This window comes from Cornus florida, unplaced genomic scaffold (genome assembly GCF_030987335.1).
Source record: "Cornus florida cultivar Cherokee Brave unplaced genomic scaffold, ASM3098733v1 CherokeeBrave_3.0.0_Hap2_Chr03, whole genome shotgun sequence".
Classification (NCBI taxonomy): Eukaryota; Viridiplantae; Streptophyta; class Magnoliopsida; order Cornales; family Cornaceae; genus Cornus; species Cornus florida.
The window spans coordinates 31,387,400-31,401,194 of record NW_026775573.1 but is presented as its reverse complement, the minus strand read 5'-3'; the positions used below and the strand labels follow the sequence as shown (position 1 = coordinate 31,401,194).

The 13,795-nt window shown below is 35.8% G+C and overlaps 2 protein-coding genes across 2 annotated transcripts; both read left to right on the top strand.

The window, feature by feature from the left end:
* Nucleotides 1–485: 485 nt before the first annotated feature.
* On the top strand, nt 486–4,880 carry LOC132300157 (squalene monooxygenase SE1-like). Its single transcript, XM_059797134.1, has 8 exons — nt 486–869; nt 2,047–2,158; nt 2,326–2,500; nt 2,909–3,077; nt 3,283–3,501; nt 3,611–3,886; nt 4,134–4,412; nt 4,541–4,880. The coding sequence occupies exons 1-8, from the start codon at nt 609–611 to the stop codon at nt 4,643–4,645; spliced, it is 1,596 nt and encodes a 531-aa protein (XP_059653117.1). The 5' UTR covers nt 486–608; the 3' UTR covers nt 4,646–4,880.
* Nucleotides 4,881–8,639: 3,759 nt separating this feature from the next.
* LOC132300156 (uncharacterized) lies at nt 8,640–12,291 on the top strand. The gene is made up of 2 exons (XM_059797133.1): nt 8,640–8,783; nt 10,179–12,291. Exon 2 carries the CDS (start codon nt 10,334–10,336, stop codon nt 12,083–12,085), a length of 1,752 nt encoding a protein of 583 aa, XP_059653116.1. The 5' UTR covers nt 8,640–8,783; nt 10,179–10,333; the 3' UTR covers nt 12,086–12,291.
* Nucleotides 12,292–13,795: the final 1,504 nt, after the last annotated feature.

Below are 13,795 nucleotides of genomic sequence, written 5' to 3'. Positions count from 1 at the left end.
TATCTTTAGAAAATGTAATAAGAAATTTGTATAATTCTTTTTAACTATTTAAGTGAAGGTTATTATTATTATTGTTGTTATTATTATTTTGATTATGTAAATACTTATATATTTATACTATACAGAGTTTAAACTGCACACTTCTTTTTGAAAATGGAAAAGTTATACTGACCGAGCTAATAATTTTAATTCGGAAACAACCACATAAATTCAGTCTCACCATATATAAGCAATTAAATTTTGTTTTTTTTGGTTGTTAAATTAAATTCTTTTTAAATAATTTACCAAAATGAAAAATTATAATACCACGTGTCCATGTTTGGCGAGTCTTAACTCTTACTTTGTACAGCGTTACACTGCTTTGTTACTTTGTATAGCGTTAGACCCAAACACGACCCCTCATTTTTAATAATAAAAAATTGTGGTAGGCGCATTCACGCCTTTATTATGGAACGATATTGATTTGCCTATAAAGGGCGCCATGACAGTTGTAAACCTTCGTTCCAACGTTCAAACACGTAGAAGCAAGAAGCATTCTAGAGAGAGAAAGCTTTAGAGCGAGAAACAAAACCGATCATCCTCCTCCTCCTCCTCCTCGCATTCTCTCCATGGAATTGAAGATGGTGATGATTGATGAGTACTTTCTGGGAGGAATTGTTGCTTCTCTGTTAGGGTTTGTTCTTCTGTACACTACTTCAAGAAGGAAATTGATGAAAAGCAGAGTTTCAATGGAGATCCGAAAAGATGATCAATGTGTTAAGAGTTCTGAAAATGGTGGACGCCCGCCGCAGACTGCCGCCGGAAGTAATGACGTCATCATCGTCGGTGCCGGTGTCGCCGGTTCTGCCCTTGCTTACACTCTCGGAAAAGTAATTTTCTCTCTCTACCTACCTAGCGTGTGTATATAACTATTATCTACCTACCTAGCGTGTGTATATATATATATATATATATATATGTGAATATATATAGCACCCATAACGAGGATCATAGTGTTCCTTTTGGGGATGAATTTTTTTATTTTATTTTAAATAGTCTAGGAGAATTTTGGGGACGGTTTGATTCAGTTTTTTTGGAACAATTTTATGTTTTTAAATCAGAATTGTATAAAAATGTGTTTGATTAACAAATTCTGAAGAATTAACTAATAAAATGTTTGAACAATTTTCTATTTTTCAAATTAGAACTGTTTTTAGAAAACTAACAAAACAGACCATTTCATTATGCAGATATCTAAATGTTTTTGGTTTGAATTTTTAATTTGATGAAACTATTCATAGATTGTTGTTTTATTAATATTTTATTATATATCTTTTTGGTTGATCGAGTTAGTGCAGGCATTTAGATTTTGTTTCGACAAAGTGTTCTAATTTATATGTTATTTTTTTGGTAGTTGTTGATAAGTTTATTCAACTTGTTAAAGGCTAAAGCCTTTTTGTATGTCCTCCTCTTTCGGGTTCCAAATACAATATTGCTATGTTTGGAACACGGAATCCGTGCTATAGAATTAAAATCGGAGGAAATTTAATTAAAAACGCAATAATAAACTATCTGTTCCGGTAGTCTAGAATTCATTTAGTCATCATCCTAATTTTTTAATAGAGGGGAAATTGAAATTATGACTCAATATTCTTTTTGATAATTAATTTCAATTCTATCTTGCTAAAAAGTAAAACTGAATTTTTGATTGGATAGTCCTCTTTGTTGTGGATAATATTCTGAAAGCTTTAGCATTTGTCTGATGTGACAAAAGAGTGAAATAATTTGTAAGGTAGAAATTAGTGATCATACGTTACGTTTACTGTTTTTGGATTTTGTATTTTCCAATTTCTACGGTTTTTATCAAAGAAATGATAATACTTCAGCATAATATCACCAGGACTACGACTGTATTAGACTTTAAATCCAGAGGATAAGAGAAATCTGACCTTGAATAAGCATCATGATGATGACATATTTTGTTTGTTTTATTTATTTTTTAAAAAAATTTGGTAATATTTCGGTTTTGAGTCTAATCAGCGACCTTTCTTCTACTATTGGTTGCAGGATGGACGCAACGTACATGTTATCGAAAGAGATTTGAGTGAACCAGACAGAATTGTTGGTGAGCTTCTTCAGCCCGGAGGCTATCTCAAATTAATTGAGTTAGGTCTTGAGGGTAAGTAATTGAGTAACTAAAATTGAAAACTTTGTACTGTTGCACTCAAAACTTGTTACTATGATTTCTTTTTTTGTTTAGAAATTAATGGTTTTTACTTTTATTGCTTACTTTACTTTTACAATTGGATGTGCTTTGTGACAAATATTTTATATGTTTGTCTGCAGATTGTGTGAATGAGATTGATGCTCAAAGAGTGTTTGGATATGCTCTCTATAAGGATGGGAAAGATACTACACTGTCTTATCCCTTGGAGAAATTCCACTCCGACGTTGCCGGAAGAAGCTTTCACAACGGGCGTTTCATACAACGAATGCGGGAGAAAGCTTCAACTCTTCCAAAGTACTGTTTCTGTCTTTAACCTTTTACCGCGTTTGTTCTATTCTCATAGTCCAATTATTTGTTACAATCTTGATAAGACTTTCCACATCATGATTAAGAAAGCTGGACAACCTTGCAAGCTTGTGTATCTCTATATATAGCTAAAATCCACCCAATTAAGTAGAAAGAAAAGAACTATTGTTGAATTTTGTCCTAATTTGATTTTTCTGGTGTTTTAATAAGAATAAAATAAAAGAAATTCCCTTTCTGTAGTGCTCTGCTTGGTACGATTGACTTAGTTCATCAGCGTATGAAGTTAATTCTATATTCTGTTTGATTTTTGAGCCTTAATGTACTACAGTTGATTTATCTGAAATTCTATCTTTCCGCAATTTCTTATTCATGTCGCTTCATTAATTCTCTATTCAGTGTAAGACTGGAGCAAGGAACAGTAACATCTCTGTTTGAAGAAAAAGGAACCATCAAAGGGGTGCAATATAAGACCAAGGATGGCCAAGAAATGACAGCATACGCTCCTCTCACAATTGTTTGTGATGGTTGTTTTTCAAATTTGCGACGCACTCTCTGCAATCCTAAGGTGAATATGCTGTCTTACTCATTTTACAACGATGCTATGTTATTACAAATATATTCACCATTTCAAGTTGTAGATTACTGATTAAGCTTATAATCTGTAGTTCCGATCTTACTTGTAGCAGACGGTCAAGTTTGAATGCATGGATTATGTGTTCAGAATTTGATTTTTGGTACTAACTCTTCCACATTGTTATAATATTCTATAGGTGGAAGTGCCTTCCTGTTTCGTTGGTTTGGTCCTAGAAAATTGTCAGCTTCCTCATGTAAATCATGGGCATGTTATACTAGCAGACCCTTCGCCCATCTTGTTCTATCAAATCAGCACCACCGAGACTCGCTGTTTGGTTGATGTGCCTGGACAGAAGGTGCCTTCCGTTTCTAATGGTGAAATGGCACAATATCTGAAGACTGCGGTGGCTCCTCAGGTATCAATTTTATAGCGATCAATACGATCACCTCTCATTTGTTTTCACTTTTTACGCTCTGCTACGTAATTCACTGAATTTTGTATTGACTAAAACTCGTGTGCTTCAGATTCCCCCCGAGCTATATAATGCCTTCATAGCAGCAATTGACAAAGGAAATATAAGAACAATGCCGAATAGAAGCATGCCAGCTGATCCCCATCCCACTCCGGGTGCACTTTTAATGGGGGACGCATTCAACATGCGACATCCGTTAACAGGAGGAGGAATGACGGTAGCTCTATCAGATATTGTTGTACTTCGAGATCTTCTTAGACCTCTCCATGATCTGAATGATGCGCCTACCCTATGCAAATATCTCGAGTCCTTCTACACCCTGCGTAAAGTGAGTTGCTGCATTATTTCCAAGCTCATAACATAGTAACCAATTATTTTTCTAGATTTTGTTGCATGATTACCAAATTCATAACATTGTAACCAATTGTTTTTCTAGATTTTGTAGCAATTTTCAAGGAAAAAAAAAAAAAAAATTCAACACAAAATTATTAATTCTGTGTGAAATCATAATGGATCTTAGTTTTAAGCAAGATTTAGGGCTATTAGCTAATGAAATGGCATTTTGATTTTTGCAGCCGGTTGCATCTACTATAAATACATTGGCGGGTGCCTTGTACAAAGTTTTTTGTGCATCACCTGACCCAGCGAGGAAAGCAATGCGCGAAGCATGTTTCAATTATCTGAGCCTCGGAGGCATTTGTTCAAATGGACCGGTGGCTCTACTTTCCGGTCTGAACCCCCGCCCATTGAGCTTGGTTCTCCATTTCTTCGCTGTGGCTGTCTATGGCGTTGGCCGCTTATTCATTCCATTTCCTTCACCAAAACGAGTGTGGCTAGGAGCCAGATTGATTTCGGTAGGTATCTCCATCTTTTTGCAGCAAATTAACATAATTCATTCCTTTAATGCTAATAAAATTTTCTCCTTAGAAATAAAATATCATTTTTTTTTTTTTTTTTTTTTTTGACTTGTATCTCATTTCAGGGTGCATCTGGTATCATTTTCCCCATTATAAGGGCCGAAGGAGTGAGACAAATGTTCTTCCCCGGGACTGTTCCAGCATATTACAGAGCACCTCCTGTTTATTGAGTTAGTAAAATATACTAGTAATCAAGAAAGAAATAGTTTATACAGTATTTGGTCCTCCATTTTAAAAAAAAATTGTTAAGGTGGAGATCCAGCTTCACTAAGGATGGGATGTTGTCGCGCATCGGCTGTATTTTAGATTCATAAGTTTGTTCTTTAACTTGGAATATGTTTTCCTATTGAATTTGAACTGTATATTTCTTCAAGGAAAATAAAATTTTAATGTATTCCATTATAACTTTCTCCATGTACAAAGTACTTGCAATGCTTTGAATTGTGTTTTTTTACCCTAGCGCGGAATTGCGCAGTGGCGGAGATTTGAACTCATGTTCAAGTACAGAGAATTGAACCCACACCCAAGTTTGGATACGATTTGCCCACGACTTGAAGACTTGTATTTTGGTTACTAAATTTATTTCATTGGGTGACTGGTTAGTAAAGTGTGCCATAATGTGAATAACTAAGAGATTTTAGCAATTCTGCTCCAATGATGTATTTTATGTAAAATGCTATTTTTTTTACACAACCACTATATTTTTTTCAACTACCATTCCCACCATTCATATTTGGATAAGTAAATGTTAATATTAGACACATTCCAAGTCAAGTTGTAGACATTAAAAGGAAACTAAAATTAAACTTAATTAAAAAGAATCAAAAATCTAAAATATCTGGTCAAAAAAGGACCCAAATATATATATATATATATATATATATATATATAGGGCAAATCATTTCAGCCTCCTCGTCATATATATTTTTAGCGCAAATCATTTCAGCCTCCCCAATCGCCTCCATCTTTATTCTCGTTCAACCCTCCCGTCCCTCGCCCGGGAACTGCAAACTATAACAAGAATCAGAAGTTCAAAACCCATATCTTTCAGTTTCCATCGCTCGCCGTTCTAGTTCGGGATCGCCATTCGCAAGCTTCAGCCTCTGTCTCTCAACTCTCAAGCTTACCCCCCCTCTCTCTCTCTCTGCAACTACTAACTTGCACGTGTGGGTTTTGTTTTAATTTTTTTCTAAATCAACTAAAATCAAGGTATGTAATTCTTGTTTTGCAAATTAAATCCTCTTTCGTGAAATTTTTTATGATCTTTTTAAAATATATATGGCCTCTGAACCCCGCCTATCTCTCTCTCTCTGAAATGACAATAGCTATTTCTTGTGCTACAATTGGCAAAACTTTTGACAAAGTTAAAAATTTAGCATTGCATTGAAGAACTCCTTTTGAAGTCCCCTTGTTATATTTTAGAAATGACAGCCCTTTTAACATTGGATTGGAGATGCTCTTAGAGCATCGCCAACCCACCTGCTATATGGGCTGCCAATTCAAAATATAGCAGGTGGGTTAAAATTAAGTCCTCCAATGAGCTGCTATTTCACCTGCCAAAAATTGCTTTTGCTATTTTTGGTGCCAAATCTAGCAAAACTTATAGCAACAGCTATTTTTATATCTCTCAATTCTATCCGTCTCTCTTTCTCTTCCCCTCTCATCCTCATGTGTGTGTGTGTGTGTGTGTGTGTGTGTGTATATCTTTTTCTTCTCAGATCGATTTTGAAAAAGATCATAAAAAATTTCACCAAATAGGATTTAGTTTGCAAAACAAGAATTAAAGGCATTGATTAGTTGATTTAGAAAAAATAAATAAAACAAAACCCATACGTACAAGTTAGCAGTTGCAGAGAGAGAGGGAAGGGGGGGGGGGGGGGACAAGCTTGAAAGTTGAGAGACAGCTGGAACAACGGGCGATGGAAACTGAAATATATGGGTTTTGAACTTTTGATTCTTGTTGATTTTGTAGTTTGCAGTTGCACAGAGAGGGGAGAGAGAGAGAGGGGGGGGGGGGGGGGGGGGGCGGGGGGGGAGTTGAGAACAAGAATAGAGATGGAGGCCATTGGGGAGGCTAAAATGATTTACCCTAAAACTATATATGGCGATTTGGGAGGCTGAAATGATTTGCCCTAAATATATATATATATTTTTAATAATAATATAATCAAATATATATAATATACATACATACATATATATATATAATATAATATAAATTTCTGAAAAAGAAAAAAAAATTATATAAAATTTTTTTATATAATCAAATATATATATATATATTGATTATATATATATATATATATATATATATATATTTGTGAGTCCTTTTTTGACCAGATATTTTAGATTTTTGATTCTTTTTAATTAAGTTTAACTTTAGTTTCATTCTAATGTCTACAACTTGACTTGAAATGTGCCTAATATTAACATTACTGATGCAAATATGAATGATGGGAATGGCAGTTGAAAAAGAATAGTAATTATGTCAAAAAATAGCATTTTGCATAAAATGCATCATTGGAGCAAAATTGCTAAAATGTAGTATTTTGACATTGTAACACTGTCAAAATATATATTTGGCATCCGAATTTAGCATTTTACTATTGGAGATGTTCTAAAGGTTTTTTTTATTTTTTTTTTTTATTCTATTTTATTTTTTATGATTTTTTGGGTGAGATGCCTGTACAGTTGGAAGTTGAAACAACTTCTTGAGGGGAGGTCCCAGTTAATGTCCACAGATAAGACAGTTGCATTTCATAATCAAATTGAATGATTCACGTGTGTGTGTGTGTGTATATATATATATGTATACTTTAAAATTTGAAATAGTTCTATACTCATCCAGAGATAATTTTGTATTGGATACGGTTTTTGGTGGTGTAGCGTTTTGTAGATGCGGACAACACACTAAATTGAGACGTGACATGTTTGATTTTTATTTTTATTTTTTTCAAAGCCTTAATTTTCCTGTAGGCTCCCAAATGGAATCAAACAAAAGAATTTGACAGACATTTGGATTAATTTAGTGTCAAGAGAGAGAGAGAGAATGGTTTGCATTTGATTGTGATTCCCATGTCCACCTTCGCTTGATCAAAGACATTATGATATATGTATAAATATAAGGCTGGAGCACAGCTGTAACATGCATTAGTACCAAGTTGTCACATTAATGAAGCCATCTATGTTGTTGGGTTAAAAAAATGAGAGAACTGAGTGAATGAAGATAAGGCATTGAAGTCCTGTTACTAGCATTTGTGTGCTCTTCCCAAGTGAATGGCCAAGACTCATTAAAAATGTTGTCTGATAGAGATTGGACTCATACCAGCGGAGTAGGTTTAAGGTGTGCCGAACATATGCCCAACTAATCACAATAGACAATTTAAATAAATTGGAGTTAGTTGTTGACGGTTTTCATAAATTGATGGGATCAATTTTCTTAAATTGTGCATTGTGATTGGTTGGACTTACAAATGACTTAAAAAATTATTAGATGGTCTTGAATCATTAACACTTGGTAGACTAGTTAAATACAGACTCTTGAATGAGAAAATGACCCCACAAGAGTGTATTAATAAATTACAAAGTTTATAATCGAAGGATTTTCATTGAATTAGTCTACCAAGTGTCAAATAGATCAAGATCATCTAATAATTTTTCCAAATAACTTAATATACACGGCACACCCTAAACCTTCTAGGTATTGTGGTGGTTTTGCTGCACCGCGTGTTCCGGCCCTACCGGCGAGAACACCAGAAATAAGCACGGTTGCATCTTGAAAATTTCATAAGCACGGTGCAACATGCTTGAAAATTTTATACTGTGTGGGAAAAAAAGATGGGGCCTGAGTAGCGGGCTGGGCCGTGGGAACCAAGCACAAGGCTACGAACCCTATCCACCCTCTCTTGAGGCCCATCCCGTCCTGGTCCGTTAACGGGCTCTAATCGGGTTAAAGCCCGGCGTATTCGGGCTGAGCTTCAAGCCCCAAGCTTTTTTTGGGGTCATAAATCCGTATATCAGCAAACTTTCAAGTATCGCCGATTGCTATGTACACGTGTCCGACTGCTTTAGATCTCAACCGTTCACGTAAAAAGGCAAACTTTATAATGACTTAAACACCCCCACTATGTACACGTATTTACAACAATAACCGACATTGTGACCTAATCAACCCTAATCTTTCGTCAGAATACCCAAAAGGTTCACTCTTCTGGTCTCGCCCAATCTCTCCCCGCAAGTGCACACCGATCTCTCTCCCTAAAAATCTCTCTCTGTATCTAATCGCAGACTCCGACGGTTTCTTTTGAGGTCAGTTCATGATCTAAATTTACTCCCAATATATGTATATATGTGTGTGTAACTGTGTGCGCGAAGATGTGGATGTATGCTAGTACTTTAGATCATGCAAAACTTCTTATTTTGCTTTTTGTAATCGAACTTCTGTTATACATATAAACTCTTCAATTATACATTTCAAACATATATGTGTATGGTATATGTATCTGTGTGGTTGTGTTGACAAATAGTATGTATATTTCACTGTTATGTTGCACTAAATTATGTGTCAAATTCTATTTTGATCTTCACTTCTAATTGTTTCTTGTTTGTCTTTTGATTAGTCTGTTTTATGATTTTGTATGAATTTTGAAAACATTCATAGTTTCTTGAGCAAAATATTGTTTTTTCATGGTTGACCTTAGAGGGCTTATTTAAAGTGACTTTTAACTAAAATTCAGCAATGAAAGGCATTTAAGAACAATAATTGTCTCCTTACCTATAAGGAGGAAGCTGCTATGGGTCATGATACTATTTTACTCTTGTCCTTTTATAATCTTAGAAAAAAATAAAAAATAATCTAGTTTTTTAGGTGCGTCAAATCGATACGTAATCTACTAATATAGTCCAGTCATATTACGCTTTGTCAGTTGCAAGGAGGAAGCTCCTCCTCTAGGTAAAGGAAGGAAGTATTGTCTGGCATTTAAATATGTTACGAATTGGTAGTGCCAGTGTAGCTTAGTGGTAAGAGCATTTGTAGAGGTGATGAGGGGTTTTAGGTTCATTTGCTATAGCTGATTAGGTTTAGAAGTGCAGCATTTTGTTCTACCCACCCACCCATGATGTCTACGGGCTATGTACTGTTGTAATGAATATTATAGCTTTTTTCTCTGTAATTAGTATCGGGTCCGTCATGGAACTTAGATGGTGCATTGTACAACAGATGATCATTTGATGATCCTTATTTATATGTGGACAATTTGTTGTTCCTTGACTGCCAAAAAAATGTTACATGTTAGATAGAAATATTTAGCTAAGGCCTTCTGGAGCAAGATGCTTTTTGATATGCTTTTTGCTATAAACACACAGATGCACATGTGTGTTCTATATGAGGTTGGGATAATTCAGGTGGTCACAACTTAGAAATTACTTCATGCAAATATGCATGCGTGGGTACTTACATGAATAGAGATAATATATATATATATATATATATATATATATATATATATATGTATGTATGTATTTCTTTCCTCAGTTCTATCACGTTTTGGCAAGGGCTATTTTATTCATATTAGTTAAGGTTAACCTGACCTGGTAGTGATGAGATAAGTGCGTGATTTTATTTTTATTGTTCTTTTTTCAGATAGATCTATTTTTTTTGCTGTCTGAGAATTTAAATTTTTATTGTTTACTTGCTTATTTCAGTGTATTGCGGAAATCATCATTTCTTACTCCTCAGTCAGTTCATTTGCAAGGTTCAGTTGAGTTGCATATAGATTTGAGGGAGTTTCTCTTTGTAGCATTATTACCATCAAAGGCTGACTATAGCAGTGATAAGGTGGAGCTTTTAACCAGTGTGTATGGAGGATCACAATTTCGATGTTGGTCAAGAATTTCCTGATGTCAAGGCCTTCCGGAATGCAATTAAAGAAGCTGCAATTGCACAACACTTCGAGCTTCGTATTATAAAAAGTGACCTGATTCGCTATTTTGCAAAGTGTGCCACAGAAGGTTGTCCATGGCGCATTCGTGCTGTTAAGCTTCCTAATGCCCCTACATTCACAATAAGAAGCCTTGAAAAGACGCATACTTGTGGGAAAAATGCACAAAATGGGCATCACCAGGCTTCTGTGGACTGGATTGTGAATTTTATTGAAGAACGTCTGCGAGATAACATAAACTATAAACCTAAAGATATTTTGCATGACATCCAGCAACAATATGGGATTACTATACCATATAAGCAAGCTTGGCGAGCCAAGGAAAGAGGGCTTGCAGCAATTTATGGCTCTTCTGAAGAAGGATACTGCCTCCTTCCTGGATACTGTGAGCAAATAAAAAGAACCAATCCAGGAAGTATTGCAGAGGTGTTCACTGCTGGTGCAGATTCTCGATTTCAGCGGCTCTTTGTTTCCTTTTATGCTTCTATATACGGATTCCTGAATGGTTGCTTACCCATTGTTGGGCTTGGTGGAATTCAGCTTAAAAGCAAATACCTTGGCACCTTACTTTCAGCGACTTCTTTTGATGCTGATGGTGGGTTGTTTCCGCTTGCTTTTGGTATTGTTGATGTAGAAAATGATGAGAGCTGGATGTGGTTCCTGTCAGAATTACATAAGGCACTTGAGATAAACACAGAAAAGATCCCACACCTTACATTTTTATCAGATGGACAAAAAGGCATTGTAGATGTGGTGAAAAGGAAATTCCCTAGTTCTTCTCATGCATTTTGCATGCGGTACTTGAGTGAAAGCATTGGCAAAGAATTTAAGAATTCAAGGCTTGTCCATCTTTTGTGGAAAGCTGCACATTCCACTACTTCCACTGGTTTTAAAGAAAAGTTGGCAGAAATTGAGGAGGTTTCTTCTGAAGCGGCAAACTGGCTTCAACAATTTCCACCTTGCTGTTGGGCATTGGTATATTTTGAAGGTACACGCTATGGTCATCTCTCTTCAAATATTGATGAGTTCAATAGATGGATTCTTGAAGCACGGGAGCTGCCTATAATTCAGGTGATTGAGCGGATTCACAGTAAATTGATGACTGAGTTTGAGGAACGGCGTTCAAAGTGTAATTCCTGGTTTTCTGTGCTTGCCCCATCTGCTGAGCTTCGTATGATGGAAGCAATTAATCGTTCTTCGATATATCAAGTCCTAAGATCAGATGATGTGGAATTCGAGGTTCTATCAGCAGAGCGATCAGACATTGTGAACATTGGGACGCATTGTTGCTCTTGCCGTGATTGGCAATTGTATGGAATACCATGCTCCCATGCTGTTGCAGCCCTCATCTCATCTAGAAAAGATGTGTATGCTTTCACAGAAAAGTGTTTTACTGTGGCTAGTTATCGGGAGACATATATAGAAGAGATACACCCCATCCCCAGTAAAATTGAATGGAATAAAGAAGACGAGGCCCCTATGGATGATGAAAAGCAAGTAGTGCGGCCGCCGAAGTTTCGTCGACCACCAGGACGACCGGAAAAGAAGCGAATTTGTGTAGAGGACCTTAATCGTGAAAAGCATACAGTGCATTGTAGTCGATGCAACCAAACAGGACACTATAAGACAACTTGCAAAGCAGAAACTATAAAGAGTATAGAACAGTTTTAGATGTTAGTTTTGTGCTTGTAGAAATTACTTGGACAATTAGTTCTTACAACTTTGAGCTGAGTTGTGTTGACTTGTTTAGGCGACACTAGCCATGCAGGTGTTGTAAAATAGTGTATCTGCATTGTAATTATTATGTATTTGTCTTGGTGAGTTTTAGGAATGGAAGGATTTTGTTTGCTGCTGTATACGTAAAAACATATTTGTTATGCCAGTATGTCGGTTCATCTTTGTGATTGTTCTCACTCTATAGCTGTGTCTTACAGGCAGACAGGGAGGGACATCTCAAGCTCTCCTAATAGGACACTGATATTGGGATCTTGTCTTTTGAACTAGCCTTTCTTTCCTTCCTGCTCTTGATCTGCCCTGGCACTTGGAGACCTGTAAGATTTTTCAACTCATTTTTCAGTTTTATGTTGATTTTCTGAATGTTGATATTTGAACAGGGGTGGCAATTATAACTTGAATTTTTGGGTAACCATCCCCCTCCTACTTTTGTGTTCGAGTAGGGATTAAATGGGGTAGGGTAGACGCCGATTTCTCTAATTCGAGTTAAGGTTGGGTTCAGGCTTCAGGGTTTTCGCCACGCCCCAGTTGTGTGTATTTCATTTCATTGCCCTCTGTTCGAAGGACTAGAAATCTGGAAACCAACATAAGTAGTATGTTATTATTATCAGTTTGATGTAGTTTTTCTTACTTTTTCTGTTCATTTCTGTTTGTCTCAATGGTTTCGTAGCGGAAAATTGTCAAGATTCAATTCATATTAAATATTTCTCAATATTTTCTTTGAAATAATGGTCTGGTCACTATTTCTTGTGCATGCTTAGTTGTAGAAGAGGCTGTGTATGATGCAGGTTGATTTATTTTATTTTATTTTATTTATATACATTTTTTGTTTTTATTTTTTGAGAATATAAATGGGACCAGGTTTGATATAAATGTGGAAAACACCTCCCAAAGATGGGGTGGAATTTTTCGATAGCCATGAAGGGTTTAATATGTTGCTCGGTTGTTGATTGTATGGAGAAATGTAAAGCTGAAATATATATATTAACTATATCAACCTTGTTAATCAATGTGTCCTATACTCCTATTGCCTTCTCAGTTAACAAACCAAGTGAAGAAAAATCATATGAACTGTAGGTATGAATGTTGCAAATTTACTTGCAATTCATTAAATTGTTTACAGATCACTGCATTTATATAATAGTTATGATTCTCTGTATAAGATCTGGCCAGCTAAAACAATTCTTCAGAAACCAACTTTTTTTTTTTCCAGATTCAGCAAGCAGAGACTTACGCAACGTTGATTAATCTTTAATAATTAAGGTCGGGATGTTTTTTGTTTTATTGTATTAAAACCGTGCAAAGGAATGCTGCCCCTTGGACAGAAGATTTTCTTATTTATTATTTTTCAGATTTTGAAATTACAGACTATTTGTGCATTTGTGATTGGACCACATGAGCGGACAATAGAGATGACCTACTCACGAGTGAGTAGGCAAGTTTTGTCCAAAAACATTCAATCAAGATCAATGCTGAGGTATTGAGAGCTCCAGCAACTGCGGTCAAACTTTACTTTCCACGGGCAGCATTACACAAGGGCAAGCCAAATAACCCGCAAGCATCATAAAGTACGAACCACCATCAATTTACCACATCATCCAGATCAAAAGCAATCTCCAGAGTATTGAATGAGATGTAAAACAGAGC